The 26,458-nt window shown below is 40.2% G+C and overlaps 1 protein-coding gene across 1 annotated transcript in view; it reads left to right on the plus strand.

Moving 5' to 3' along the window:
• The window catches only part of Tshr (thyroid stimulating hormone receptor), a 130,473-nt gene that overhangs the window by 68,257 nt on the left and 35,758 nt on the right, over positions 1 to 26,458 (plus strand). The window contains exons 2-6 of the mRNA XM_028877804.2: positions 5,091 to 5,162; positions 12,992 to 13,066; positions 19,389 to 19,463; positions 21,781 to 21,855; positions 24,941 to 25,018. Coding sequence (XP_028733637.1) covers positions 5,091 to 5,162; positions 12,992 to 13,066; positions 19,389 to 19,463; positions 21,781 to 21,855; positions 24,941 to 25,018 — 375 coding nt within the window. The remainder of the gene's footprint in view (positions 1 to 5,090; positions 5,163 to 12,991; positions 13,067 to 19,388; positions 19,464 to 21,780; positions 21,856 to 24,940; positions 25,019 to 26,458) is intronic.

A 26,458-nucleotide genomic window follows, 5' to 3' on the forward strand; every position in this document is an offset into this window, starting at 1 on the left:
AACTTAACTATGCAATTATGAAATTCACCGAGGATATGAAATTGTCGCTGTGAAGTTTTTCCCAGTGAGTTTATACACGATGCTAATGCTGAATCATCGACAGTAAACACTCATACTATGAGCAGCAAGTAAGTGTCCTGAGAGTTGTTTTAGTTCTATTTTAGAAGAAACTATTTTTATTTTTGCTGATCTTCTCTGTTAAATGTATTCTGAATCGTCAGAGGCAAATGAAAAGCAGTAATTCTTCAGCACCTGCATATTTCCATCAAAAACAAATGGCTTGCTGTTGGTTTTTTTTATATATATATATAATACAGAAACATCCAGAAGTTGTGCTAACAGTTTTGGTGTAAAGTACATATGTACTTCTTTCTCCACAAATACTCAAAATGTATTCTGAAATTAACACAAATTATTTTGGTTAATCAGTAATCATTCTTGGATTTTTGTTGTTGTTAGATTTTTTTTTTAATTTTGTTTTGTTTTATCCTACCTCTAAAGCTGTAGTCAGGGTGTCTGAAAAGTCTTTGAATAAAAAGTTAGCTGTTGGGAATGTAGGCAATGGAGAGACTGTTGAGCCACTGACCTCCAGTTGTGAACTGAGACATGTAATGTAGCCACAAAACTTCTCTGGGGATACTGCTGAGGCTTGGAGGATCAATTGGGTGTCACCAAGGAATTCACGTTTCAGTGATGTGTGCTCCTTTGCCGACTTGTCGACTTCAAAACCACCGCTCTCATTTCGGAAAGAAGGAGAGAGAGTTTATTCTGGAGCCATTATGAGCAACTGTGGCCCAGGAACCCAGATTTACCTAAATTCCCAAATTACCCTAAATTCCGTGTTCCCACATGGCAGCAGTTTCGTGAAGATTTTATATATTTTTAAAGAACAAAGAAAGTCATAAACCAAGGCAAGTTTAAAATCCATGGGTGGGTACCAGGATGGCAGGTACAATGAGACGGGGGAGCTATTTTGTAGGCCTAAGATGCTATCTGGTGTCATTCTTAGCTCTTGCATTGGTGAAAGCTAGTGCTCTGCTAAGCTAATAGCTTCTAAGAGGTTTGTATTTACTATCATCACGAGGCATTAGTTCAGATACAGAGTGGAGCAAGGAATGGCTGTTCCAGAAGCTAAAAAGAGCCCGGGATAAATTAATTAGCCTCTAAACTTACAAAATTCCAATCTCTCCGCATTATTGAAATTCCAAACTGGTCCACCAGTCTCTGCAGACACAGAAACTCCTTCCAGGAGGATTTTGTTCACAGACAGACACAGGTTCTTTTCAAGAATTTTCACGCACACTCTCACACTGTAAATGTGCTGTTTCACAGATACAGATGGGCAGGTTAACCTCTCCATGATGTCAGAATTTACATGTTCATGAACTAGATCTATTTTGTTGGCCATAACTCAGCGATTAGAGGTGCTTTCGCTGGATAATGTGGCACTGAAGATCAGTGTGCTTTTATTCCAATCTAAATTACTAATAGTAACTCTCAGATCACACATTCCGCTTCCTGCAAGGACGTTAAGGCTGAAGAATGGCTACAATGGGTTACAAAGTTTTCATGGTCCACAGAAGTCCTGTGAACTGCAGAGCCTGCTCAGAGCTGCTCAAGGCAGGGAGTTACCAGTGCAGTTCCTGATAAAGAAGAGCTTTGGAGGGTCACTTTGAAGTGGGCGAAACAAACTGCCCTCAAGCTGGAGCCAGGGGACGGAGACAACAATCCATCATTGTGGTGACTGTCCTGGATAAGGTTCACAAGTGACCAGGTGACAAGTCACTGACCCTATGACTCAGTCTTAGGGTGCTCCTTGTATGGTCATAAGTGAGAAATTATGTCTGGTGTGTTCAGTAAATTCACGGCCCTGGCTTTTCTGATATGCTCACACATTCCCAGTGTGCTGCCACGTGTGCATGGGCATGGGGGTAATTTTTTTACTTGTGTGAATAAGTTAGCACCTTGTGCCCTGTGGTACATTCGGGACAGGTGGTGACCATTTATTTGCACAGTCAGGATGTACAGTCACCCTACGTCTGCATTTGCACTCAAAGTGGAGCCAGGGCAAGGCACAGCCCAAAGCCACTGTCCCACAATATGGAATTTAGGACAGGACAGCAACTTAGAACAGGACACAGCCTGGTCTCCAGGCTTGTCTTATTAAGACAAAAACCAGAATATGAGATATTTGTGTAGACATCGTATCTTCATTATTTCATTAATTAGGTGCCATAGTTTCACCTATCTTTTTTATCTTTATCTGAAGGAATTCAAATGTCTGGATAAGCATTGGGAAGCCATCCTTTCAAAGTGTTTGTTGGAGTTCATCAAACTTTTCAAATTAGGAAAGAAAGCGAGTGTATGCAAATATGAGGTGAATTTTAGAGATGCAACAAGACTATTTATACTAAAAGTAAAAATAAATGAATTAAAGGTTGCAGAGGTGCTTTTGTATTTCATCTATGCAATACTGTGAATATGCACAGCAAAAACTTGTAGATTAGATTGTTATTGAATTTGAATTTATGTGATTGTTTTTCATTCTGACACTTCATTTAATGTTATTGAAATCAGTCTGTTTTATGATTATCACTGCATTAAATTCACTCAACAAATAGGCTATTTATTTCATCTTCTGCTGAGATGGCTGGCACCTCTCTCTTTACTCTCCTAGAAGATTTATTGAACCTACTGTATTGTTACTAAGACAGCCGCTCTAAAGTATATAATTTGTATTGGTCTGTATATACATGTGTATGAGTAAAAGAGATAGACAAATAAACAGACAGAAATAGATAGAAGCAGACAGACACATAAGAAAGAATAGCTTGTTCAGATTTAAGTGTATATAAGGTTTTGTGCTTGAGAAAAGAAATACTTTAAGAAACAGGTATTATGGGGCTGGAGAGATAGATCAGTAGTTAATAAGAGCACTGGCTACTCTTGCAAAGGACCAGGTTCACATCCACATGGTGGCTCATAACCATCTGTAAGTCTAGTTCCATGGGATCCATGACCCCCTCCTGGCCTCCACGGCATACACATGGTACACATAAACTCACAGTCACATACACATAATTCTCTCTCTCTCTCTCTCTCTCTCTCTCTCTCTCTCTCTCTCTCTCTCTCTCTCTCCAGGAAAGTATATAAATACAATGAGTTTTAATTGAAAAATATTAAATTTTATTTATATGCTATTTCTGTTCCTCATCAAACTGCTAAAAGCCATTTCTAACTTCCATTTAATTTGGCATATATTATCTATTTTTAAAATCTTATTTATTATTATTAATATTATTACCTAATTTCCATTTAATTTGGCATATATTATCTTTTTAAAAATCTTATTTGTATTATTATTATTATTATTATTATTATTATTTTGAACAGTTCTCAATATGCACCCCAGCTGGGCTGAAGCCCACAATTGTCCTGTCCCATCTTCCTAGATACTAGAATTATAAATGTACACCCCCCCAAACCTGACCTATTTATCTTTTTTGGATAAGGCTAAGTGTTCTAATTTTTAGTCAGTGAAAGTTGCATTTTGGGTCCACATATCCTGCCAGCAATGTGAAATCTTATGCTGTAGGACAGCTCTGTAAGACCACCTACGGACTCGAGAAACTCAACCTCTTTTTGTAATACCCAACAGGTGTGCATGTTATCCTTTGTTTTCCTTCTGCGTGGCCCAATTTTTACACAGTGATTTTAATAGAACAAGTTGTTCTCATATCTTTTTAGCTCCAGAATCCTGGATCAGCATCAATAAGCTTTTAATCATCCCAGTTAAGGCGATATAACTTCAAATGAAGGCAATTTATGGGATCTGAATTTCTTTCCTTTTTTATTCCTTTAATAATAAAAATGCATTATTGTAATGAACACACAAATAAAAATACCACACAGCTAGATTAAGGTGCCACTCAAACACTGAATTTCTTCCTCTCCCTCCACCCACCCCCCTTTTGTGTGTGTGTGTATTTCTTTGTGTCGACCTGGCCATTCTGGAACTCACTTTATAGACCATGCTGGCCTTGAACTCAGAGATTCATCTGCCTCTGCCTCCTGAGTGCTGGGATTAAAGGTGTGTAATTTCTTAATATTAAAGCAACATTGAACTTCATAGTCAAATGCTCAGAGGTTGAGAAGAGGTTAAAAAATGTACCTCTTTCATTCACCTACCCTCAATTTCACTAAAGTTCCTAAGTCCTTTTACACTCTAAGTTGGCCTGCTCGCATTTTGATCAAGCATGTTCCAGATATTTTTCAAGTACCACTAACAGAAGCAGTCCAAAGAAAGCATAGATGGAAGAAAGGAAGAAAAGAAAAAAGGGAGGAAGAGGAAACAAAGATCATAGAGAAACAACCTCGCAATCTAGAAAGAAAGATGCACTATATTAGTCTATTATCTATATGTAAGTTAGTAAGTAACTAATGCGTGATTTCCAGTGTTCAAGGGCAAAACCAAACATGGGCAGAGATGATTAATGGGACACATCATTGTCTTTTGCAAAGTGGATTGGGACACTGGGAATACCCTTTCCATACAGGATTCTATTCAAGTAATCACTATGTAAAGAAAAAAAAAACTAAAAAAAAAATGAAACACCTACATGAAGAATCATACTGGAATATTTGAAGATGCTTTCTTCCTGATGAAGAGTCCCAGAAAGGAAAGTTGGGGAATGCCATACCTTCAATTTGCAGGTGCAACAAGGATGACTTATGGTTCTGGGAAAGCATTAGCTTGCATCAGTTATTGTCATACTGCAGTAGACTTGACATTCTCGTGAGCAGACCATAGGGACACACTATGTTCCTTTTCAGTGAGCAAGTGCAGTGTAATGTTGGACAAAGTTTATTACTCCACTGCCAACCATAGATGATGCTGGAGGATTCATTTTCTGCATTAGTCTCACATGCTCAGGTCTTATTTTACTGGAGGAGAAATCACGATGTTTTTGTCGGTTTTGTTTGTATTGTAAAGGTCACCACACTTCTGAGAAGGTATTCTTAGTAATTAGGTGAGTTATTAGAAAAGACAAATGGTGAGAACTCTAACCATGTGGCTGTCTTTTCCTTAGGAAGCTCATCGAGACTCACCTGAAGACCATCCCCAGTCTTGCATTTTCCAATCTGCCCAATATTTCCAGGATGTAAGTAATTATTTTAATATGCAGAGAACTTTGCAGTTGTGACATACTACCTTTCTAAATGTGCCTGTCAAAAAAAATCAATTTCTATTGTACTTGTATAAGTCAATGACATCTGCATTTTAATGTATTTGAAATTTTTATTTATTTTATTATTATTATTATTATTATTATTATTTTAGATTTATTTATTTATTATGTATACAATGTCCTTGCATGCCGGAGGAGTGCACCAGATTTCACTATGGGTGGTTGTGAGCCACCATGTGGTTTCTGAGAATTGAACTCAGGACCTCTGGAAGAGCAGTCAGTGCTCTTAACCACTGAGCCATCTCTCCAGCCTGAAATTTTTATTTAGATGATACTTACATGCTTAGTTAAAGCTCCAATTTTTGATCCTTTTAAGTCTAATGCAAATTTAAATTCGTGTGGTCATGTCAAATTCACCATTTTTGTGTATTTCAGTATCTCCTCAGATATGACAAAAACCTTAGCTGAGAATCTCCAGACATTTATGTGTCTCTCTTTTATCCATTCATCCTAGATTTCTGTTGATTCATTTCCACCACTAATAAAATGTAAACATTTACAATTTGTCACAAATGCAGCCTATCATTTCAGATTTCTCTCACTTAAGAATGAATTAAAAAGCAATTCTAAGCCTTAAAAACAGAGATATGGTATGCAGACAGATGAGAAAAAGAACTTGCACATTAGACTGACAATCACCGTCTGTGTGTAGATTTATACCCATTAGTGATTAACTCTGAGTCACCAATAATCCATTGGTGTCCCATTAAGGAAAGAAATAAAAGTGCTTCCTCCTTAAAATCATTTAACCAAGGACAAGTTCAAATTTGAATTTTTCTTTCTTTCTTTCTTTTCTTTTCTTTTTTTTTTTTTTTTTTTTTTTTTTTTTTTTTTTTTTTTTTTTTTTTGAGACAGGGTTTCTCTGTGTAGCTTTACTCCTTTCCTGGAGCTCACTTGGTAGCCCAGGCTGGCCTCGAATTCACAAAGATCTGCCTGGCTCTGCCTCCCAAGTGCTGGGATTAAAGGCGTGCTCTGTTGTGTGGGTGTGTATCTGCCTGTGTGTGCCCTCTCCGCTCTGCTTCTGTATTTATTGGACAGGACAGAAATCATCAATGGGGAAGAAATGGAACTCTTTACAGAAATCTTGGACAGAGTTTTCCAAGGATCAAATCACCAACTCCAACTGATCCCAGCTGACCCAGATGACAAACAGTTGCACAAAAAAAAATTGTTAAACAACCAATATCCATAAATGGATGCTTTTAACTTTTAGGGTAGGTTTTAGGAAGTTGCTTTCAACTTTGGTGTTTGCTGCTTTCAGCAAATAATGCACATGTGTTATTCTCGGTCAGGACACAGTAGAGTATATAACTTAAGATTGCTACTATGGATTGGGTTGGGTTGCAAAAGTTGACTACATAAGAAATCCAAGGCAAGGTCAAGTTGGTTATGACACTGTTCTCTTAAAAGCAGGTGAAACAGGCTGAAGACACAGTACACTAGTGGTCTTAAATCTCAAGTGATCTCAAGTTGTAGTATCACCTTTGACTGTGATATCCAGGAAAAATTCCAGTGTCTTAGAATGTAAGAGATATTTTCGAGATTTTGCATTGCCACAGTCTGCACATGACATGAGTGAGGTATTTGTACCATTTAGTGGCAGTTCAGGTTAACTAAAGCACAGCCAATAATACCAGGAGCGACCTGGACAGTTCCTGGCTCGATTTATTCCACTTATGGCTATGTGTTGAACATCTTTTGCATCATTTCAATGATTTCGTAGCCAGAATCAACTCTGACATTTGACTGTTTGCCAAAACTGCGGAGAATACTACTGGCCTCTAGAGGGTGGAGGTAAAGGGTGTGGGAGACATCCTCCCCTGTCCTGGATGGTCACACAGTAAAGAGCCATTGAGCACAAATTGTCAATGGCACTGAGGCCAAGAGACCATTCTAATTGAACATGGTGCAGTTGATAATCAGCCTTCCTTTTTTGTATTCTTGCTTCAAATAAAACAAGGCTGGATGGATAGCTCAGGTGTTAAGAGCATTCGCTGTTCTTACAGAGCACCCAGGTTCAGTTCCCAGAACCCACATGGTAGTTTGCAATGTCTATACAGTTCTATGGTATTGGATGACCTCTGCAGACAAAAGGCACATACATACATGCATGTAAACATCATATACATAAGATGAAAATAATTATTTAAAAATATTTGCTTAAAACTAAAACAATGTGATAACCCTTCCTTAACCCTCTTCTTTTCTCACCCTGACTACTGTTCCTCAGTCTCTTTTTCCTGGAGTCTCATTTTGTTTTATTTTTGACATGGCTAGTTCTTCCATATGCATTGCATTCTAATTTCTCTATTCTCTACTCTTGTTCAATCAATACTTCCTTTTTTTTGGCTTTGCTCTCACCTACTATAGCCATTCATAAATAAATATCAAAGGTCTTGACTCCCTCCTACAGTTCAAGCCTGCAATTAGAACATCACTCCAAATATCGCCACCTCTGATGTCCCACAAGTAGTTTAAATTCAGTCTATCCAAACTAAACAGGCTGCCTTTCTCCATTTCTTCTCCTTTTAATCACACTGTCATTCAGCCTTTGTGAGCTGCAAGCCTCAAAATCCCCTCTAGTTTTTTCATTGGCCCTGGTGTTCCTTAAACAACTATGTATTTGGTGTCTCTACTTTGGTACCCAATAGCTTGTCGATTCTCTTGTTCACACCTTCACCACATATTTATGAAGCCCTGCTCTTTCCTCATGCTTTACAGAATGCCCTGAAAACAACAGTAGACAATATTCACAGAGTCTTCCATTTCATTTCCATTAAAGTGATAAGTACCATGATGAGGCCAGATACTGAAAACTGTAGAAACTCATACATGAGACGTGTTCCCGAGTAGGAGGAAGATGAGGGGCTGAGGAAAGCTCAGAAGAAGAGCATCTCACCTGTGATCCATGCCAGCTAGCCAAAAGCAGGGGGGAAGATCATTATGAAATAGGGGAAAGTCTGAGCCTTCTGAAGAATTAAAATAAATTCATTGGGGCTGGAATTTCAGCCACAGGGGAGACCAAATAAATAAATTGAAAAATAGAAACACAGTAAACACACACTGCACACACACAACACACACACACACACACACACACACACACACACACACACCAGACATGGTCAAGAACAGGATCTTTTGTTCCTGTTGTGTGAAGGAATATCAAGTCTTCTATAGAACTAAGCCATTGGATGATTTTAAGCAGGCAAGCAAAATGCTCAAATGTTTACTTTCCAAAACTCTTGGCTGTGCTGTGGGCATGGGTTAGAATTAGAGTCAACAAGTATTTATTCCACTTCGGCTATGTGCACTTACTGCTCTAAAATTATATTCAACTGGGAGGAAACAGATAATGATCCAAAACATAATAAAGTAAAATATAAGCTTATTTAGATAGAAATAATACATACAAGAAGGGGAAATTGCAAGGTATAATAAGGAATATTGGATGTTCTGGGCACATGCAGGTTCAGGGGAGTGATGTGAATAAAGACTGAGATTTTTGGAAGTCATAAAAAGTCTCAAGCCAGGTGGTGGTGGCACACACTTTTAATCCCAGCACTCAGGAGGCAGAGACAGGTGGATCTCTATGAGTTAGAGGCCAGCCTGGAACAGAGCGAGTTCCAGGACAGCCAGGACTACGCAGAGAAACCCTGTCTCTAAAAACAGGCTCAAGTACAAGAGGAAGGCTGTAGGATGGGAGATGGTAAAGGGAGAAACAAGAACAACTTAAAAGCTTCTGGTCCTTGAGGAGGCGGAAGAGGACCACAGGCAAACAGAATTAGGTGATGTAAGAAAACAGTCCCTTCCTCCACTGTCACGACGAAGTTATTGGTGGGTAATTCAAGGAATTTCTATCTCTGGTTTCAACCTCTTCTAGAAGAAGTTTGTCTGCTAAGATGGGTGATGAACAGCCAGAATTTGAAATACTATATAATAAAGAATAGGCAGATAGGAGGAGGGGCGACTAAGAAATAGATGATACTTGTGAAGATTTGAAAGTCTCAATGAGGCATCCCCCAGGGAGCCAGCATTGGATTTACTGGCCTAAGATTTCCTGTACCTTCAGAGCACTTAATACTTGCTGCATTAATCCCACTTGATAGTCTGCATATCCCAGTTCTGTGAGTTCCTTGAAGCTAAGGAACAAGCCTGTTTTATTAATGCCTAGAAAAATATCTGACATAAAGTAAATGTTCAATAGATATATATACTGTGTACACACACAGTAATAATAATTAAAGCTGTAGTGTATCTCAGGGGAGGCAAGTGGAGATCACCAAGATGACCCTAGGTTTTCTCGGTAAATTAAAGATATCCAGCAGTTATTCCGGCAATTTTTTTTAAAATTTATTTATTCATTTATTATGTATACAGCATGTATGTCTGCAGGCCAGAAGAGGGCACCAGATCTCGTTACAGATGGTTGTGAGCCACCATGTGGTTGCTGGGAATTGAACTCAGAACCTCTGGAAGAGCAGTCAGTGCCCTTAACCGCTGAGCCACCTCTCCAGCCCCCGGCAAATGTTTTAATAAGAGAAAAGTACCCTAGTTTGTATAATAGGTTGTATATTCATCATAGTAATTGAGTAACATTCAGGTAGGCAGAATGAGCATCCCCTCTGAAAATTCAGTGGGAAATGTGGGGGAAAGAGCATGAGGCAAGCATAGGGAAGTAAGTTGCCAGTCTTCAGAATCTTGCTCCACTTGCACCCATGAAAAATTCTCTATGGTCCCTAAACAGCAAATTCATCCTATGAAAAGTGTTCTGAGATAATGTTTGGATCAAAACAATTTATGTATTGCTGCTTAGCCACAAAGGACAACGGGCTGGGAAACCTGATAAATCAAAGTTGTTTGTTTATAGAATAAATAATTCCAAACAGTCAGCACAGGGCCACCAGAATAGTAACAGACAACAAGTACTGCCCCTCTTCTGAAGAATGTCACTTAGTTACAGTTACCAAGGAAGCTTTTCAAAAAATGTAAGTACTTGGCCCAGCCCTCATAACCCTGAATCAATGATCCTGGGATGGTCTTGAACATCAATGTGTCCAGTTTGTTCAATTCTATGTTCAGGGCTGAGAATCTCTGTTGTGACTATGTTAATCATTCATTTTTCCCAAATGTCATAGAAGTACCTCTCAGTAGACTATGGTCATTGAATCATCTAAAACAACATAGCTTACATACACATTCACAATTGCTCATATAAAGGAGTATCTCTCTTTTTCCCTCTTTAAGTACCAAAATTGTTTATTTGCATAATATTTTGCTTAATAATTTCAAGACAAATCCTGACTTTGCAGTTTCATTCAAAATCAAAAAGATAGGTCTTAAGAGAGAATGTAGTCTATGTGCACTAATGCATTAGTGATGAACTTTGATTACCAATAATGCATTATGTCACATTAGGGGAAGAAATAAAAATCTCTTCCATGTGGAGCCATTTAACCAAAGGGAGTCCAGACTTGAGTTCTCTACTTCATGTTCTCTGTGTCTTATGTCCTCTATCTGTCCCTTGTACGAGTCTTAATCTGTGCCTGCCTGAGCCCTGTCTGACTGTCGGTGAATCTGCCCCGTGTCTCTGTCTGTCTCTGTCTCTATGTGTGTATATGTGTGTTGTGTGTCTTTCCCTCACAAAAGGTTTCACTCTATCTTTATTGAAAGCATCATATGGGGAGGAATGGGCAACTTTACATGAATCTTTAATTAAGTTTTTACTAAGTACTGTCACTGGCTCCAGCTGATCCGAATTGACCAAATAACAAACACTGTTTATCAACCAATATCCATAAATGGATGCTTTCAACCTTTATGGTAGATTTTAGAAAATTGCTTTCAACTTCTGTATTTGCTGCTTTCAACAAATAATACACATGCATTGTTACAGGACAAGGACAAGGAAAAGCACATGATTTTTGTTGTTGTTGTTGTTGTTGTTGTTGTTGTTGTTTTTAAAGACAGGGTTTCTCTGTGTAACAGCTCTGGCTTTCCTAGAATTCACTTTGTAGGCCAGGCTGGCCTTGAATTTACAGGGATCTGCCTGCCTCTGCCTCCCAATTGCTGGGATTAAAGACATGTGCCACCACACTCTGCTAAAAAGCACATAATTTAAGGTTACAGCTATACATTAGCTTAGGTTGTAAAAGTTGATGCATGGGAAATCCAAGGCAAGGAAGGCTGGTTGTCACATTGTTCTCTTAAAAGCAGGTCAAACAGGCTGAACACACAGAAGGCTAGTAGTCTTTAATCTTAATTAACTTCAAGGTGTATTGTTAACTTTGGCTGTGAGGTCGAGCACAAGTTCCAGTCTCTTAGAATATAAGAGATATTTTCAGAATACTGCATCATTATCATAGTCAACACCCTTCGGAATGCTCTTAATTCTTTGGAAATTTCATTTCTATTCCCTTGCTTTTAAGCCCTTTATTTAAAATGCTTCTTATGCACTTCAATGTTCTTTTCTGACGCTTTCTGGTTTTGCTATTTTGAGTAACACATCTACTCATCTATTTACTTATGTATTCACTGAGCATATATTTACTGAGCCTGATTAATGCTAAGAACTATAAAGGCACTCATAATTCAATGGTCAAAAGCAGTCACAAACCTCCACATTAGATAATTTATAGTCTAATAACATGACATAAAGCAAACACTACCCAAAGATGCACTATGACTATCTATGGAAGAGATGTTCATAGTGCTGTGAAGGTGTACTATGGTAATTTTAGCCTCTTCAGGAAGCTAGTAGTGAGTTTCTGAAGAAAGTGACATTTAAGCCTGCAGAGGTATGGAACATAAAGTATTGGGAAATTTTAGACATACTGGGATCTGGGGGGAAAAAAATGTAGCTAGAGTCTACACATGTGATTTGTGCATGGCCTAAGCTTTAGAAAGGCCCTAACAAAGAATTTGTTTTTAAGAAAGGTATGTTTGAAAGACAGATGTGCTGGCACATATTTATAAATCCCGGTACTCTGGAGGTTGAAATAGATGGCTATCTGGGGATAGCTGGCCAGCCAGCCTATTTTACTTAGGTGCCTCACACCAGTGAGAGACTTGTCTGTAAAAGCAATGTGGATGACATCCTGAGTTATAACAGTCAAAGTTTCCTCTATCCAACACACACGCGCACACACACACACAAATACACACACACAAATACACTTGTTCATCTGCACACACATGCACCTGCATACACATGAACACAAACATATATGTACATAAAAATAGTGTGCTTATAACACAGCACATCAGTGTTTATTGTCACACTTCTCACACTACTGAAATTATGAAACCAACCTGAGTGTCCACCAATTGGAGTGGATAAGAAAATGTGGTTTATAGACACAATGGAATTCATTTCAGCCATAAAGAACAGAAAGTGAAGACAACTGAAGACCATCATGTTAAGTAATTAAGCCAGTCTCAAAAAGACACATACTGCAAGTGTTCTCTCATTTGTGCGTCCTAGACTTTATAGATAACATAAAGTCACATATATGCAGATAACATGGAAATAGAAGCAATGCCATCCAGGGGAACAAAGAGGTCTAATGGGAAAGGGGTGGAGCGAGAAAAGGTAGAGAGCAGCGGAATACAGGGGGATGTTCTGAAAGCACATCGCATACTTGCATTATAATGGCCCGTGTAAACCAACATGATAAAACGAAATAGAATGTTTGGAGTTCCTTGCTAACTTTCTACTTTGTCTTTTTTTTTTAAATGTTCAGCTATTTATCTATAGACGCAACTCTGCAGCGGCTGGAACCCCATTCTTTCTACAATTTGAGCAAAATGACTCACATGTAAGTACAAGGAAAAGGGCAGAATAGAGCCAAACCACAGCCGCCATTAAAAGTATCCTTTTGCATTTGTTTATTTTATTTGTTTGTGGTGTCGGGTGTGCCACGATATGCATTCATAAGTCAGAAGACGACTCGCAGAAGTCCATTCCTTCCTTTCACCACGTGGGTCTGGGAGACAGAACTCAGGTCATCAGACTCAGTAGCAAGTACCCTTACAGGCTGAGTCATCTCACCAAACCACAAAGAAAGTTCTTGAGAATTTGGCAGCATTAGACTCGAAGTAAAATTACCGCTAAAGGGAATGATTAGGAAAAAGAAAGATGGCCCCATCCGGCCATATATTCTGTACAGAAGAAGATGAACATCAGCAGAGGCGGTAAATAGGTGGATGAATATAGATTCTGACTGTAAAACAAAACCAGTGGAATTTAAAATACAGGCAACCCATGCTCTGCACAGTAGTCTGGCATCCTAACATCCTAAAGCTATGCAGACTGGAACTGGGTAAAGGAACTCACCTACCAATGAGGAAAGTTTGAGGACTTTGTGACATTTAAAATTTTTGTCAAAACATCATTAAAATTTGTTTTACTGTTGCAAACACAGAATGAAAGAAAAGATAGTAAATCCAATATTGTTTGAATGCACGGTTTAAGCATCAAAAAATATTTAGAATTATGGGATTATTGGGTTATAAAAGTTTATTAAGAAGTTTAAACTGTGCTTGCCCATTTTTGACTTTGTTATACTATTTTTTATGTACATATATGCATGTGTTCATGTGTACGCAGGTGCATGTGTGTGCAGATGAACAAGTGTATTTGTGTGTGTGTGTGTGTGAGAGAGAGAGAGAGAGAGAGAGAGAGAGAGAGAGAGGAAACTTTGACTGTCATAACTCGAGATGCCATCCACATAGTTTTTACAGACAAGGTCTCTCACTGTTGTGGGGCACCTGAGCAGAACAGGCCAGCTGGCCAGCCATCCCCAGATAGCCATCTATTACACATCTAGGAGTTAGAAGAAACTATCTTTCTAGTGTCTTGGCAAATTCTAGGTCTGGATGCTAACATTCAATCTTCTTTCTTTGGTGTAATAAACTATCTCCAAGAATTTCTTTAACATGTTTTTATTTTGTTTTAGTGGGGTTCTTTTTTTGTCTTTTTCGGGTTTGTTTTGTTTTGTTTTTTGTTTTGTGGGGTTTGTTTTGTTTTGTTTAGGAGATTGGTGGAGGTTGGGAGGTTTTTGATGGTTGTTATGGTTTAGTTTAGTTTGGTTTAGGATTTGGTTTTTCGAGACAGGGTTTCTCTGTGTAGCTTTGTGCCTTTCCTGGGACTCACTTGGTAGCCCAGGCTGGCCTCTAACTCACAGAGATCCGCCTGCCTCTGCCTCCCGAGTGCTGGGATTAAAGGCGTGCGCCACCACCGCCCAGCTTGGTTTAGGATTTTGAGGCCAAGTCTCATTCTGTAGCCCAAGCTAGCCTCCAACTTGTAACAATCCTCCTGCATTGCTCTCCTAAACGTTGAGATAATCATTGTAAAACTCCACGCCTTGCTTTGAGGTAAAGCAGTGATGGGGGAGGGTTGAAATAGGTTTTACTATGCAATCCAGGCTGGTCAAGAACTATGTACTACGAGCTGGCCTTGAACAACCACAAGTAGGCTTTGTATTTTCATCTCTGTTCATCAATTCTCGCTTTCAATTAACTGATTTCATGTTGATCTGCTACTAAGAAGCTCATGGGGATACACTGTATTCTTTATTGTTTGTGAGTAAACTGAATTGTGAAGGCAATTACCAGTGACTGAAACAGTGATGTGATTGGTCACCTACTATGATTCCCTCTGTTGTCTACCCAATGGTGTGTGTAGTGAAGACTGGGCAGTAAAGCTTGGTCTTTATTCTGTTATTCAGCAAACATCCTGTGGTAACTACATTTGAAACTGTTACTAAGGCTAATTGTTTAACTAGATAACAGTAACTGATCTTTATCCATATGTGCACAATGCAAAACAAGGAATGCCTCCATATACACAGAATTAGAATACATGATTTCAAAAAAAAAGAATGGGGAGGTTATGAATGATATTAAATGTTCTAGAGTCTTCAGATTATCTAAGAAGTGGATGCCCTCGCTGCTTCTCTGTTGCTGGGGTAAAACACTAACCAAACAGCTCGAGGGAAGATAGGTTTTATTTAGCTTACAGGTTACAGTCCATCCCTGAAGGATGCCAAAGCAGGAACCTGGAGGCAGAAACCTGGAGGCAGGAATAGAACCCACAGAGGAACACTGCTTATTAGCTCACTCACCACAGCCCAGACCCACCTGCATAGGGATGGCACTGTTCACAGGTCATGGACCCTCCAGTTAAGAAAATGCCCCTAAACATGCCCATAGGCAAATCTGATGGAGGCAATTCCTCAGTAGAGATTTCCTCTTCCCAAGTGTGTCTAGGTTTGTGTCAAGATGACGAAAACTAGCCAGCATAATGGCAAAAGTTCTAACTTATTATCAGACTTTTATAAATCATAAATAAAGTTATAATCCATGAGAAAGTGACTCTAATTGTAGAAGAATAAATAACTTGTAAGCTTATAGTTGGGAGGCATGGAAGAATTAACTAATGAATGTTTTAAAGGGCAAGAAATGAAAAGAAAGAATTGCCTGAGCAAGTAGTAAATTCAATCCCAAAGAATCATTGCATTAATGTAAAATAATAATAATAACAATAACAATTGAATTCTAATTAAAATACAAAGATTTCCATATTGTGCAACTTTAAAAATCTGTTTGCATACTGCTTGCAAGAGGCATATTTAAATGCAATATGGAAGGGTTCAAAGTCGATCTACGTCACTGAATGACTAAGGTGGGAACAATAGAGGAACTCGGTAACTGGAGAGCTGCTTAATAACACAGGATATGTGCCTTCGCTGCTCCTTCTGTTCTGCCTCTGACTCCACCTTAGGGCTTCTCTCCTCTGCCGCTGCCTTTCCCATGATGTTCGTGAAGTTCTTGAGGACAGGTGTCTGCCAAGTTGTTGTATTAAGCAAGCCTCTTTCTCTGTTCCTGGTCTCAGTAACATTAACAAGTGTTCTCCAGAACACTCTAGAACCTAGACTAGATGCATTTAGTGAATACTTAATTATTGATCTAAACTTTAACATTATACTTTCATCTACACGTGTATTTTATTTGAAATGAAGGGGAGTTAAGCAATAATTTCTTAATTAAATATCTTTGGTTTGGGTGATGCGTTCCTTGAAATATTATTCAGAGCAGGAGGAAAAATAGTGGGAGGAGGAAGAAGAGAGAGAAAAGGAGAGAAGAGGAGAGGAGAGACGCAGGGAGTAGGGGGCGGCGTGGATGAACAGGAGGCCAGCACAGACTCCATGCAGTCCCTTGGGCATCCAGGCTACTGCAAGCGAGGCCTTCCTCAGATTTCCTCCAAACTCGACCTGGAGGGCTGGTCCCCTCCACACCGCCGCGCTGAACCCCGCTGTGTTTCTTCTTTACAGTGTCCTTGCTTTCTCAAAGCACAGGTAGCTTCCTGCATTCTTGGACTGTGATCAAGAATTTCCAAATTGTTTGATTCGAATTCGCCCTCACAGGCATGCTGGGATCTTATTCCAACTGGACTTTCACTGCCTCTGGTGAGAGGTTCTTCACTGCTTACCTCCTGCCCTCCTCTTCTGTCTGTCCAAGGGCTATGCTGGTTGTATTTTATCTTTTAAGTATCTTTTCTTTAAACCTTCGTTGTGTTTCCCCTTACTCCTTGCAGGGGGTCCCCTCCCCGACAGCTCCTCTCTTCTCTTCTAGACCGTCACTGGACAACCAACCTTCCTTACCTGAACGGTCCATTGCCCTTTTGCCCTCTGCTGTGGGTGGGCTGCATGACCTTTCACCGTGACTCTTTGGTGCCACTCACTCAAGTTCACTTGTTCAAATAATTGCCCTTTATAAAGCAATTTATGGCTGCCAACCATACCTAGACAATTTTCAAACTCTCCTGTTTCCCGTTTGTTTGTCTTTAGTAACAACTCAAGCTCTCCTCCCCAAATGGTAAATTCTAGCAAGCGTGCCACTTGTCTTAGAAAAAGAGAGAGAAAACCACCTTGTCCAAGGCAGGATTGTCATGTGAATGTGGAATAGGGTGCCCGGTGCCTTCACTCTGTCTAGGATAGAGGGAATTCCAAAGATACATGCCTTTCAGTTTTAAACCATGATAGTTTTGAGCCTTAGGTAGGAACTTGGTTGGAATCATAATTTAATACTTTGTTTGTGTTTGTTTTTTGAGATGGGGTTTCTCTGTGTTAACAGTCCTGGCTGTCCTGGAACTAGATCTGTAGACCAGGCTGGGCTTGAGCTCAAAGAAATCCCCCTGCCTCTACCTCCCAAGTACTGGGATTAAAGGCGTGTGCCACCACCACCCAGATTAATTTAATACATTATGGTTAGTGGACACGGCTAAGACCTTTAGAATGTAAATGTAAACATTGATGAGTCTTTTTGTAGAAAATCCCAGTAGAGAGTGTTAAATTATTTCCCCGGGTAAGAATTTTCTGGGACAACACAGTTATTTAATGAATAGAATGGACCAGTAGGGTCATGTTCTTATAAACATTAAGATATACGTTGTAGAAGAAGGAACGTGAATAGTTTCCATCCTCAACCTCCTTCAAGGTGTGTTTCATAGTCATTGTCTTTACAGCACAATTTCAATTATTTTTTGCAAGAACATTGCAATACCTTTGTCCCTAAGTCTAGATTTGTGGAACTAACCATAGTAAAAACATTATTTGTAGAAAGCTTTCAACTGTAGAATACATCCAATACTCACAAGAGCCAGTTGAAGGAAGAAGTACTCTTATTGTCCCTATTTACAGAGGAGGAAACTATGACTCAAAGGGACCTTATCCAAAGTTATGGGGCCAGAAGTGGCAGAGTTAAGATTCTACTGCAAGTCTGGCTATTCAGTAGTAAAAGGGGCAAACTATAGATCTGTGCTACAGTGTAGATGAACCTCATCTCACAGACATCAAGCTAAATGAAAGAAGTAAAACACAACAGGTCACTTGCTATATGCATCCGCTTATCAGAAAGGTCCACGTAAGACAAAGTTGTAGCGATATTTTAGAGCAGGGTCTGAGATGTAGCTCAGTGGTCTAGTAAGAACTTAGCAGGCACAGAGCCTTGGCTTTGATCCCAAGCACTAGTGGGGGTGGGGAGAGGAGAGAAGAGGAGAGGGAAGGAGAGGAGGGAAGAAGGTCTGGCAGAAAGGAAGTTGAGATAAACTACAAATGTCCACATGATTCTTTTGTCATTGATAGTAGTAATGTGTGTTCTAATGCTGCATTGTTATAATGATCGATTCTGCAAATTTGCTAAAAATTATTGAACCATGTATCTTCAATGTGTGAATTCTGTGGAATGCAAATTGTCCTTGAGCAAGCACTTTTAAGAATTACAAGGAGCACATTCCCAGCTTTCCAAATATTAGCATGGACGACTGGACACAATACTCGTGATGGCCAAGCCTCAGGGGCCACCTACAGAAGGAAAGACTACAGGCCTCAGTGGATTCTTACTGACTTTCCTTGTAAGCATAAGAAGTGCGATGAACCTCTTCTAGCCAATCTATGTGTGCCAAATATTTTTAACTTTAATAGTGATAGTCCATGTTTAACAGTTGCTTATGACACTTACATTAACTATATATTCTTCATCAGTGAATGAACAAACCTTATTGTGTAAGTTACAAACTCATGTGATAGCGCCACACATATGCTGAAGTTTTAAATTATTGGCATCACAAACTAAACCCAAACAAGCTGTTTAGGCTCACTCTGTCCCTTCCACCTGAAAGTGCGATGAACACTCTTGGCCCCTTTTGCAATGCTGTCATTTGTCTTGATTCACTAACTTCCTACTCTAGAGGTCATTGTCATGGCAACATCACTGGCTCTTGTTAATAAAAAGGTGTCCATCCTCAGTTGCTTGCCAAACCAATGGAGGGGTTTTCTTTTCTACCAAAATCCAAAAAGAAAGTGGAGAAGATAAGAAACAAAAGTAACAGACAAACAAAGCTTTGAGACTTCAGTTAAGAGAAAGGTAGTCCACAAATTCAAATTGACTGAGACCAAGTCCAGGAGGGCAATCATGTCTGGGGGAGGAGCTAGGAATCTGTGGCCAGTGACTTATAGTTCCTGTCCTACCATATAAATGTATCCTTGTCTGTTCATGAACTTTTGTTAAACTTTATTTATCTTTTGTAAAATCAGAAATGGATGCATTTTGCTGACAGTTCTCCTGTAACTCTTGCAGAGAAATCCGGAACACCAGAAGTTTAACTTACATAGACCCTAATGCTCTAACAGAACTGCCCTTGCTCAAGTTCCTGTAAGTATGGACTCCTTTCTTATCGGTGTGTGTGTGTGTGTGTGTGTGTGTGTGTGTGTGTGTGTGTGTGTGTGTGTGTTAGAGTTGTGATGCTGTTGTCCATCAGGAATCTCCCTAAAATGATATTGTCTAGCATCATTTTAGTGGTGTATGGCACAATCAGATCATTTATTGTGACTTCTCACCCTTCTCCACTGGGCAAAGTACCAGATGAAACAGCTCCCATGTTTAAAGCCTATCTCCAAAAGTCAGCACATCGTTCTGGGATCAGAGACCTGCTCTGGGAGACAGGAAGAAGAAAACAGTAGAGTATATACATAGTCTGTAAATATGGATAAAACAAAATCCTGAGAGCCAACTCGTCAATTTTGTTTGGAAACAACAATTTTATATTTATATTTATTAACAAAAACAATATTAGAAATTTCAAAAAGCAAAGCTTCAATACAGAAGTGACACACTTCTACTTGGCTTTGGTAATGACTTATGAGCTGGCCATAAACCCCATTGGGGGGGGGGGGCCTTGCTGGTTCTGTTTCATCCTTGCTGCCTATCACTTAGTAGGTACTTCAGAAAAATACCTTGAATGGATGTGAATATTTGACTCAAGGCCCTCTAGACACCAACTGGAGGGATCTTCTTTCCTGTTTCAATGTAATTTTAAAAATTAGAAAACAAACAAAAAACAGTATAATGAAAATAAAAATCAATCTTAATCCCTGTACCTAGAAATAATCACTATTAACATGTAGTTCATTTCCATCCAAACTTTTAAAATAAAAGTATAATCTCACAGATATTTTAGGAGGTAAATCTTTAAGGATGGATAGAGGTTATTCTGAAATAATTCAGAAAAATTCAGGTACCAGGATAAAGATGGAAGCATGAAGCTGCATGACTCACTTGGGAGAACTGGGAACAACCCCTTGTTGAAGGGGTAGGAGAGGGAGACTCCAGAGTAACGGCACGTGTGGCTTAAAGGTATCTTGTGGGACAAGGCAGTCAATCCTTTTATGGACTTGCTTTCAACTCAGTAGATGGTTAATCAGGTAATTAGGGAGACATCAAAGAAGAAAAGGACTCATTTAGTGGGTTTTGGAGAGTAGAGAGGTTACGGTTCTAGTCTCGTTGACCTTACCTTTATTGCCTCCACTGAACTCTCTGGCCTTTTTGTCCTGCTCTTTTTCACGAACCTCCAACCACAGCTGAACTGCTGCCATATTTCATATACACCCATGGGATATCACTTCTCTCCTTCTGGGTTAGCCCGTTTATTTGTTTTGAGTTTTCTGTCTCCTGCTGCCTCTTCAATCCAATGTCTTTCTCTTTAGAAGGAGTCAAGATGGAATTGCAACGTGTATCAGTGAAACTTGAGTTGTTTTGCACTAGAAGAGCTGGGTAGGGTCTAAGCCTCTCCTTCTCCATACCAAGCCTTTCAAAAACTTACAGTTTTCACTAGCTATGTTCTAATAGCTGATAAAAGCATCACAGGAATTAAATCCTGGGGGCATCAGGAGCCGCTAAACGTTTGTGTTCATGTTATATTTTTGCACATCTTTTAATCTTGACATATTTTCCCTTGATGACATGAATTTTGGAAGTAGAAGCTATTGTCTTTCCGAGCACATTGTTTAAAAGGTCCTGCCATATGTATACTCACAAGTCATTACTGCAAAAAAGTCATTCTTAGTAAAATAATAATAATGCCAAAGGATGTAGATTTCTGGGATGTGGAGAGTCTCTCTACATAATCCCGGCTCTCTTGGAACTCACCATGTAGAACAGGCTGGTCTCAAATTCATAAAGATCCTTCTGCCTCTGCTGCCTGAGTGCTGGGATTAATGGCATGGGCCACCATGCCACAATGTAGAATTTAAAACAGGAAAGCTGACTTGGAGTTAGGTAGTCATGTGTTCCTCCTCCATTGACCTTTTACAGCCCATCCTCTAACAGAGAGAGAGAGAGGGGGGGGGGGCACACACAATCTTCCAATTAAAACGGAAACCCCCCCACCCTCTCTCCTCTCCTCTCCTCCCCTTTCCCTTGTCCCTTGCTCTATTTCTAGGAATCTCACTGGGTTCAAAACATCCACAGAGAACTCTAAGCAGAGCATAGGTATCACTTCTATTGACAGGATTAAATTATCATGCTTTGAAGGAATACCATCCCATTCCAGGGTTAGCACTTGCCACAGTCATGAGGTATTGAGTGGAGGACTTGGGATTTACCTCATAAACTCATGATTTCAGTCATTATAGTATACTTCCTAAGTATTGATTTTCTTACCTAAACTTCCATTTCTTCTTTTTTAATTTAGTGGTATTTTCAACACTGGACTTAGAATATTCCCTGACCTGACCAAAATTTATTCCACTGATGTATTCTTTATACTGTAAGTATTCTAAACATTCAGTATTTGGTATATTTTGTTTGCCCCAGATAAAGAACTGGGGTGCAGTCATGGAAACTGGTAGAAGCCAGGAAAAACAATGGATTCCAAGAGACAGCAGTAGGCAGGGTAACTATGCTGAAGAATGGAGTCAGGCACTGAGTGAGGAATGTCCACTGAGTTCACAAACTGAGGGCCACTGGTGATTCTGACAAAAACAGTGTTTGTAGGATAATGATGTAGGAAGCTGAGTTGGAATGGGTTTGTGCTGGCTAGTTTCATGTCAGCTTGACACAAGCTAAAGTCATCTGAGAGGCGGGAACCTCAACTAAGAAAATGTCTCCATAAAGTCAGATTGTGGGCAGGTTTGTAAGGCATTTTTTAAATTAGTGATTGGGGAGAGGGGAGAGGGGAGAGCGGTGCCATCTCTGTGCTGGTGGTCCCAGGTTCTGTAAGAAAGCAGGCTGAGCAAGCCATGAGGAGCAAGCCAGTAAGCAGAACCCCTCCATGACCTCAGCTCAGCTTCTGCTTCCAGATTCCTGCCATGCTTAAGTTCCTGTCCTGACTTCCTTCGATGATGAACTGTGACATGGAAGCATAAGCTGAAGAAATCCTTTCCTCCCCAAGTTTCTTTGGTCATGGTTTCATGACAACAATAACAACCCTAATTAAGACAGGGGTCAAGAGAGAATTTCGGGAGAGCATTATAGAGGGGGAAGAAAGCCAACTCATCAGTTTTATTGTTGTTCTGATTTCATTTCTGTCATCAAAAGACAACAGTGGTGAAGGGGCTCAAAAGATGGCCTGAATCAATAGCTCAGAGGTCAAGAGCTCAAGTCCTCTTGTAGAAGATCCAGGTTCAATTCTCAGCACCAATGTGGCAGCTCACAATGGTTTGTAATTCCAGTCCCAAGGGATCCTATACCTCTTTCTGACCTCCATGGGCACAAGGCATGCATCCTCAGAAGGAGATGGTTTATTTGGCTACACTTCCAAGTTACTGACCGTCATTTCAGGAAAGTCAAAGCAGGAAGTCAAGCAGCTGGTCACATCATCCTCATAGTCAAGAGTAAAGAGACAGGGGCTGGAGAGATGGCTCTGAGGTTAAGAGCACTGACTGTTCCTCCACAGGTCCTGAGTTCAATTACCAGCACCCACATGATGGCTCACAACCATCTGTAATGAGATCTGGCGCCCTCTTCTGTATACATAATTGTAACTAGAGTTTTCCTGCCTTGCCCACAGTCAGGACAAATCTCTGTCAACAGCCAGTCCCACAGCCGCTCAGACCCGACCAAGTAAACACAGAGACTTATATTGCTTACAAACTGTATGGCCGTGGCAGGCTTCTTGCTAACTGTTCTTATAGCTTAAATTAATCCATTTCCATAAATCTATACCTTGCCACATGGCTTGTGGCTTACTGGCATCTTCACATGCTTCTTGTCATGGCGGTGGCTGCTGGCAGTGCTCCTTCTGCCTTCCTGTTCTTTCTTTTCTCCCTCTGTTAGTCCTATATTTCCTGCCTAGCCACTGGCCAATCAGTGTTTTCTTTATTGACCAATCAGAGTAATTTGACATACAGACCATCCCATGGCACATAAATAAATAAATCTTTAAATAAGAGAGAGAGAGAGAGAGAGAGAGAGAGAGAGAGAGAGTAAAGAGACAATAAACATTTCCTTGCTTCCCTGAAACTCAATGGGCTTCCTCTACTCCTACAGGATGAAAATTCAGCCCATGAAATGGTGCCACCCACCTTCAGGGAGGGTCTTCCCACCTTAATTAAGCAGGATGATTCCTAGCCTTATTTCATGTTTTACATTGATTTATTTAGTGTATATGTGTCTTTATGTGGAGTGTGGAGGTTGGAAGACAACAAGAAGGAGGTGGTTCTCTCCCACTGTGTAGGTTCCCAGAGTCACACTCAGGTTGGCGGGCCTGACAAGCAAGTGCCTTCACCCACAGAACTGTCTCAAGGCTCCCTCACCCACATTTAATTTTTAAATGGGAAAAATGATGAAATGATTTCTGAGGGGAGTGGCTGAATGGGGAGGGGTTAGATAAGAGTGATACCTTATTTTTCATATTTTCTGATAACTTTTCACTTTTCTAGGTGCCATGCTTGCTTCACTCGAAGTATAAAGGGAAGTTGTTTGTTTGTTTGTTTTTTTCAGTAAGCGGTGAAACAAAGGACTAGAAAATTAAAATGAGTGTGTGATCTGAGTTCAACAGAGCAGTCAAGGGCATGCTTTTGATTGACTGTCTGGTGTTTTGTTTTGTTTTTTCCAAAAACTGTAACATAGAACAGTTGTCTTACCTAATCATTCAAATGAAAATGAAAAAGCATGTATGCAGGAGAATTGCAAAGGTTGAATTTGCCCTGCAGAGTCAGTAAAGTGTAGAATGATTAGCTGCAAACTCCCTCCCTCCCCACTCCCCGTTTTTCATTGAGACAGGATTTCTCTGTACAGCCCTAGCTATCCTGGAACTCACTCTGTAGATCAGGCTGGCCTCGAACTCAGAGATCTGTCTGCCTGTGTCCCAAGGGGTGGGCTTAAAGGTGTGTACCACCACCACCTAGCATGCTGCAAACTCTTAATATTTTTTTTCCAGGAAAAAAAAAATTTGCTACAGATAAATTCTGTTTAAACATAAGCAGTCTTGTGGGAGCGCCTGCCTGGCAGTGTTTTGCAAATAGAGGACATCCTAATGATACCCATGAAATAAAATCCACTGAGCCCTTTCCTTTCTCCTGATCCTCCTATTGACATAGAACATTCTAGTTGCTATGGACATAGTGTTGCAGTTTCAGAAGTCTCCCGAGCTCCAGCTGCTTTGAGATAAGGAGTAAGGCAGAGACCTCAGCTCACACTGGAGTGTGTTTGCTTGCTGCACACTTGACTCTGAGTGTGTATCCCCCTAGAACAGCTCTCCTCACCTCCTATGACCACCAGTGACTAGAAGCCGGTCAAAGAAGCAGCTGAAACGGAGCTGTATGATGGCTGGTTCTTTGAAGTGCATCTATGCAACAGGAACCCATGCCCGGCGTTCTTCTCTCAACTGTTTTCATCATTTTCTCTTGCAGTGAAATCACAGACAACCCTTACATGACTTCAGTCCCTGAAAATGCATTTCAGGGACTGTGCAATGAAACCTTGACCCTGTGAGTATTTCCAGTTCCACTCTTGCCAGCCCCTGAATTTTGTCTGAGGCTATTGTCTTAGTTTTTCCAGCTAAATAATGTGTCTGAGTTTTACAGAAGCATGCCAGTGTACACTGTGTGACTGGAAGGATTTCATGTAGTTGAGTGTGGCCTTGTGGTGTGATAGTCTACAGACCACTAGCAGACTGAGACGATAAGAACTGCATATTCTCTATGGCAGGGGCTGGTCATTTATTCCGAGAAGGGTCAGGTAGGCTGTACACATTGCACTGCCTCATAGCAACTGCCGCTGAAAAGCAAAAGTGGCCAAATGCATACATAAGTCTATGTCACAATTAAGTCCCTTTATAGAAACAGAATGTGGATCCGATTTGGCCTGTAGGCTTTATGGTACAGCATCCAACATCCAAATATCCCCATTCTATACAGGAAGAAACTCCATGGAGTAAATGTGACTTTCAAAGAGTCCCTGAATAAAGACTAGTGCCACTGAGGGCTTTTCATAGTCTGTAATTACACTTTCTATCAGAGATCACAGACTAGGACATAGTTCCTATAACTGCTTGCTCAACAGAAAACATAGTGCTTTTATTCAGAACATGTCCTGCTCGTTGGTTGTTCAAAAGTAGATGCTGAAGGATGGGGCTATAACTCTGTTAGTATAGTGTTGGTCTGACATGCATGAAGCCCTGGATTCTATCACCCTTAAACTGGGCATGGTGGCACATGCCTGAAATCCCAGCATCTGGGAAGTGGAGGCAGGAGGATCTGAGTTTCAAGATCATCCTTGACTTTATGGCAAGTTCCGGACCCTGCTTCAAAGCACAGAAACAAACCAAAGTTGATGCCAAATCAAGGATAACAATAAAATTTCTAATGGAAAAGATCTACTGAAAGAAGATCAGTTAATTCTCCAAGCTGATAGAAATCTCTCCTTTCATAGTGTTAGCCACAAAGTAGAGTTAGAGTTACCTCTGCAGACCCTTCTCCCTATATCCCACACACTACCCCCACCCAAGGCTACTGTTTTTTGTTTGGTTAGTTGGTTGGTTTTGTGTTTACCTGGATGGCCACCCGAGCTCTCTATCTCTGGTCACACTACAGTCTGGAGTCTTTGTTGGATGCAAATCTGATTTACTTATTCCTTAAAGAAACTGATCCAAGCCTCCAGCAGGAACTCTCCTTTCCAAACCACTGCTGATGTATCCATTTGGGTAATATGAAAGATCACAGCTGTTCTCCCCGGGTGGATCAGGTCAAAGTATCCTTTTCTCAATGAGGGCAGAGCTCTTAGGAAAAGACAAGTGATTCCAACTCCGCCACCTCTACTTTGAGCAGCAGTGGGTTCTCAGCTCAGTCCCAGGCATACCCTCTGTAAAGGTTTCCATTGTGTTGGGTAGCATTCTTCCCAAGGAAGCTCCTATAATTCTCAGCTTTTTT

The sequence above is a fragment of the Peromyscus leucopus genome, chromosome 14, assembly GCF_004664715.2.
Source record: "Peromyscus leucopus breed LL Stock chromosome 14, UCI_PerLeu_2.1, whole genome shotgun sequence".
NCBI lineage: Eukaryota > Metazoa > Chordata > Mammalia > Rodentia > Cricetidae > Peromyscus > Peromyscus leucopus.